Source organism: Platichthys flesus, chromosome 6 (genome assembly GCF_949316205.1).
Source record: "Platichthys flesus chromosome 6, fPlaFle2.1, whole genome shotgun sequence".
NCBI lineage: Eukaryota > Metazoa > Chordata > Actinopteri > Pleuronectiformes > Pleuronectidae > Platichthys > Platichthys flesus.
Window position 1 is genome coordinate 14,676,456 of NC_084950.1, and position 6,036 is coordinate 14,682,491.

Here is a 6,036-nt window from a genome sequence, read left to right on the forward strand (position 1 = left end):
GATTGAGGTTTTAGGCTCTACTAGTGAAGCGCTATAAATAGTCTTTAGTGGGTCCAAATAAACTCCTATTCCCAAGAACTCAACCGGTTTAGTTGCAGGGCACTTTGGGGTTGGTCTTTGTAAAACGGTTAAATATTAAATATAAAATTGAAGACAGTCAGAACTTTAAATGAAAGACACGCACAAACAATTTTTTACAAATCCCCTTTACTTGTGAAAACAAAACAAGACTCCATATGACCCCCAAATATCATCAGTGCAGTCCAATTGAATCCAGATTCAGCTCGTGTTTGTGACGCCCGTTGTTCCACTGGAATGTGTCATTATAAAGCCAGTCAATCTGTGGGAAAACAAGAGGGTGTGAAGTTAATAACCACAACGCTGTTCCAGTGATTAAACATAAAAACCATTAGACATTAATTACATTTTAACGTACCTTCATACATAGATGCCAACCCAGAGTAACAAGAACAAGACACCGAAGCCCATGAAGAGCGAAGCGACGAGGGAGATCAGCAGCTCTTTGTAGACGTCCCTGGTGTATTTTGTTGAAGTCACTTCATAGCTGATGAAATGTTAAGGGAAGCTCATCGAACAGGTTAATGATCTACTTCTTTGTCATGATTTACAAGTGTACCTTATCGCGCACTTGTCTGCAGTGGTAGTATACTACAGTACAATGTGTATACTGTCAACCTGTATTCTTTAATGACATTTACATGACTCAGTATTGAAAAGGGCACACTGACAATCAAGATCCAAAAATTTAATTTTGTTAATCCATTAGTTCATAATAAAAATAATTTTAACCAGTTCTAATAATATAATCAAAGTAAACAAACCATTTAAAGCATTAAAAATAATCACAGAATTTGTTTTTGTTTTGGTTCCAATCAGGGATTGAAAATTGTCTCTGCTTTTCATTTTGATCATGGTGCTGCACCACGATGTTGAAGTTAAGCATCAATACCACATCGTTTCCTATTTGATACAGAAATGCTTAGTAGCAGTAAATAAGACAACATCCCTTGCATGAAATGAGCAGTTAACATTTTCCCAACAGTTTAGCCAAAAGTGAATGCACCTAAAATGTCTTATTGCACAGGAAACTTGCAAATATGTCCTTCTCTCTCCAATACAACTGAAGTAACTGGTGACCAATTCCTCAGATGCAATAAAAGAGAATAAAAACCTAGCATACCTCCATATTGCATCAAAGTGGATGCAAGCCCCTACATTCAATCTCGACTCGAAACAGCGTCATTCACACTGTTTCAACCCTAAAAGTTCACTACCCGAAGTGGTAATGCTAGCAGAGGCAGTGTTGCTATCATTCATCGCGCATTCAAACACTCAGAGCCAGGTGGCAAACCTGGCTCCGGAGGACAATTAGGCTAAAAACATGGAGTGAATGCCGCCGTTACGAGTCAAAATTTTAATGTCGGGTCTTTCGGACACTTGGATGACACCACAGGTTCAATAAGAAGGCATGTTATGTTTTCATCTGTTTTATTAATTCTGAAGAAGGAGTCACCAGTTACTTTAATTGTATTAGATTTGGCTGGAATGTTGTAAACCCTGCATTCATGTATAATGAAAGTAATAGTCAGTAGAAGGTTGGGCTGGACAATGACAGCAAAAATTATATTGAGAAAAAAAATGTCATACGAGTCAATAATAATTATCATGATAAATGTAACAATATAATTTTAGTAGAAAGCCTGATATTTGCTCCGTTTTATGAATGTAAATTACATGTCACTGTGCTTTCACAATGAATAAACTATGTATCAATATATTAGATACGTTACATTTTCATTACATTACAATTGATGATGATTTTTTTAAACGATAATTGATTATTTTAATGCCCAGCTCTAGTTGCAGCTAAAATGTAAAGCAGCAGCAGCAGTGCTTTTACTATTACATGATCCCATGATGGGATAGTTCACCCAAAAATGAAGTATATATATGAATTTAAGTAAAAGGTGACAACGTCTTCAAATGTAAAAATAAAACCATAGAATTTAATTTATTGGATTTTGCTGCAAAGCTGTTTGGCCCTAAAACACAAACAGTTCACCCGCCCCTCCAGTAGCACAGTAGTGAGTAAATGAGTGAATTTTCATTTTTAGGTGAACCATCCCTTCAGTTTACTCAGGTACTTGTGTTTTACTGCACATTATTATTTACAGAATAATCTAATAATCTGTGCTACGACTCCTTTTATGATATCTCCATGCGGAAGGATACACGAAGAACCAGGCGGTGAAGAACATGCCGATGGCCAGCAGCACCACGGTGAGGTGGGGGAACACAGCCGGGTTCACCGGGCTGGTGTATCTGGTCATGGCCTCGAGTTCCTGCAGAGACAGAGAGAGGAGGAAGAGGAGGAAGAGGATGTTAGAGAGGAAACACCGAGTCCACAGTGTGTAGCCCCTGATCCCTGCTGGAAAAACTGACTCCTTCGGTTTTAATGGAGCGGCCGAAGCGATGGATTTGACACAAGAAGCGAACGTTCCACAAAACTCTGCTTCACACAGGCAACGCCATGTTTTAATCATGCCATTCAAACTACACATCTCTCTACATGAGATGTGTAAAGTGTTTATCATATAAACATCATAAACCGGATGAATCTCACCATTTTGTTGTATTGTGGAGCTCCGGTCTCGACGGTTCAAGCTGAGAAGGCCACGTACTGATTAGCTCTTCCGGGTTTCGTCATGACGTATGGCGTAACGTGACTCGTGGGTCTTTACTACCCTCGGTTTTGTCTGTCAGGCGTCTCCTGCTCCGTATCGCAGGCTCAGGTTATCAAAGTGTTTCAATCCAAACTCAGTAAATGGAGGTAAAAATACAAATTACAGTCGTTATAACTTTAGTTTTCAAAATTTGATCATATATTTATATATATATTTGATCATATAAATAAATAATTTATATTTTATCTTTTCTGTATTCACTGAAATCTGAAGTCTTTAACTGTGTCAAATTTATGGACAACTAAAGTACAATATTTAACTTTATAGTTGAATTTAATCCATTAAGGTAATTTGATTAATTCAATTTCATAAAATTAAATTGTGTTTAATTTATGTCTTTATTTTACTCAATTCAATGAAGTTCTTCAATTTATCCCTGACAAAAGTCTTGTCGCTTGGGTACAATTTGATCTTAAGTGCCCCTCGAATATATTTGTAGGGGATTTTTTTACATTTGCTCCACTCTAGGCGAGCTAAACTGATATATCAGTAAAATTTACACATTTCCCATTAATTCAGGATGATTTCTAGCAATGGAAATGATCAGAATATCTTCAGGACAAAGGGCAGTTAAAATATAATTGTTTTAAAAAAAGTGGTCTTGTGTCCCACTTTACCCGAGCTACGGGGTAAAGTGGTCCACTTACTTTTTCCACTTTAAAACTACCATAACAACACATGTTGTAATAGTTAAAACAACTAGATTGACAACCACTAATATGGGACTAGTAACAGAATCATGGGGATTGGTCAATTAAGCACATTTATGATTATTATGATTCATGTGATCTCTTGCACACCCTAGCTTACCGGCACATTGTTTCTCTGTCCAATTGGCAGGGACAGGGATATTGTTTTTCTCTGCGTATTCAAATGCCAGTTCACAGCACTTAACTGGAGCAAGGCCATGGACCTGGTCAGCTGTTTCAAGTCTTTGGCAAGCTCCTCCTCCTTAACTTGTGCTTCATGGTGGGGTAAAGAGAGACACTGTCCCACTTTACCCCACAGCCACCATTTTAGAAAAACAACTTCTCTTATCAATTCAGGCTAATCTTCAGCTAGCATCCATCACATGGTTTTATATGTTGGAAGTTCACCAACATGTATGATATAAGTTTTTTAACCTGAATCAATTTGTTTTGACACAACAGTTGATTAAGTTCAAGGAAAGAAAATTTACTTTTACATGCAAAAACTCATTTTTGTGAAAAATCATACTTTCCACAGCACCTGCACCAACTTCTCCTTCATGGCAAGGGGGTAATGGGAGGGGCTTTTAAACATAATAGTCACTTGACCACAAATGTGTTCCGTTGCCTAGATACAGGGGGTGTTTCACATCACCCGATGTCCCACATTACCCCGCTCAACCCTATTCAATTTTTTTTTACAAGAAATGGCTAATTCCAATCCCAACAGCTTTTGAAATAATGTTTTGGTGCCAAACGAAACTGCTGAAAAGCATTCTAACGTTCACAGCTTGGTAAAGCCCACTGAGTCAATTTTTGCAAAGACAAAAGTCTTGTTGCCTTGTCATATGATGCACCCAATCCTAGATTACAGCCTCACCTGTGATCAATAATTGATCAATCAATTAGTGAGTGTGTATAAAAAGAACCCCAGCACACCAGACCTTCACATCAACTGCAACTTAACCTCTGACAACATGCCTAAGATTCACCCTGAGACCAAAGCGTAGATTATCAAGAGGCTGAAGACCAGATCCACTGCTGAGGTGGCTGACACCTTCAATGTGTCTCAGCGTCAAGTACAAAGAATAAGAAAAAGATTTGAAGAGACTGGAGATGTTTTTGACAAGCCCTGGTCTGGCAGATCCCACAAGACAACTGCTCGGGAGGATCGTTTGTTGGCTCGAAAAGCCAAGGCCAGCCCCTTTTCCACTGCAGCAGAGCTCCACCAGGCCTGGTCACCTCAAGTCCCTGTTTCAACCAGGACAGTTTGTAGAATTCTTTCTCGTAATGGCCTCCATGGTTGAATCAGTGCCCAGAAACCAGCACTAAACAGAAGGCAATTAAAAAAACATGTGGCATTTGCCAAGGCCCACAGCCTGCTAAAAGGATGGACGCTGGAAAAGTGGCAGAAGGTGGATTTCTCAGGTGAATCTTGGGTTGAATTACATCACAGCCACTGCAAATATTGCAGGAGACCTACTGGAGCCCGCATGGATCCAAGATTCACCCAGAAAACAATTAAGTTTGGTGGCGGAAAAATCATGGTCACATCCAGTATGGAGGTTTGCGAAAGATTTGCAGGGTGGAAGGCAATATCAATAGCCTAAAATATCAAGAAATATTAGCTACCTCTTACATTCCCAACCATAAAAGGGGTAAAATTTTGCAGCAGGATGGTGCTCCATCGCATACTTCCATCTCTACATCAAAGTTCCTAAAGGCGAAGAAGATCAAGTTGCTCCAGGACTGGCCATCCCAGTCACCAGACATGAACATCATTGAGCATGTCTGGGGTAGAATGAAAGAGGAAGCATGGAAGACGAAACCAAGAATCTTGATGAACTCTGGGAGGCATGTAAGACTGCGTTCTTTGCTTTTCCTGATTTCTTCATCAATACATTTTATGAATGTCAAACCGCATGGATGCAGTCCTTCAAGCTCATGGAAGTCATACAAGATATCAAATATGGATCTCACAGCACCACTACTTAATTCACTGATGTTATGCAACATATTTTTGTATTTGAAGTAAAATATTTGTTAAATTTTCACAGTACGCTCTGTAAGCGACAAAACCTTTAACCTGCCAAAATCGGACCTTTCTGTGTCCATGAAATGATCAATCTTTCTTCAGTGAAGCAAATTTATTTTAGTATATTAAACATAATTTGGGAGGGTTTTAGCTTTTGAGCCATTTCTAAAACCAATGGATTAATTAAAAGTCAGGTTATAAGCTGTTGTTTCTACAAAATGGATAAGTGACAACACTTTTGTCAGGGACTGTAATGTAGTTGAATATAAAATATTGAAATAGGTTATTTAAATTTAATTAACCCCTAGCCGTTTAATTTAATAATTTTAATATTATAAAATAAATGTAATTATTTAAATTATTAAGTTATTTAATATTTATTTTGTTGAATATTTACCAAGTAAGTTTAATTACACACACACACACACACACACACACACTCACGGACACAATCTACTGTTCATAAATATTCTGCTGCCATCTACTGGACAAAGTGAACAACTGGCATGCAGCTCAAACCAGGTGGACAATCAAACACAACACAAAG

At 38.2% G+C, this 6,036-nt stretch overlaps 1 protein-coding gene across 1 annotated transcript; it reads right to left on the minus strand.

Moving 5' to 3' along the window:
* Positions 1-187: 187 nt before the first annotated feature.
* tmem258 (transmembrane protein 258) lies at positions 188-2,776 on the minus strand. The gene is made up of 4 exons (XM_062390860.1): positions 2,645-2,776; positions 2,254-2,363; positions 437-565; positions 188-340 (listed from the first exon to the last, which is right to left on the minus strand). The coding sequence occupies exons 1-3, from the start codon at positions 2,645-2,647 to the stop codon at positions 439-441; spliced, it is 240 nt and encodes a 79-aa protein (XP_062246844.1). The 5' UTR covers positions 2,648-2,776; the 3' UTR covers positions 188-340; positions 437-438.
* Between the last annotated feature and the right edge of the window lie 3,260 nt (positions 2,777-6,036).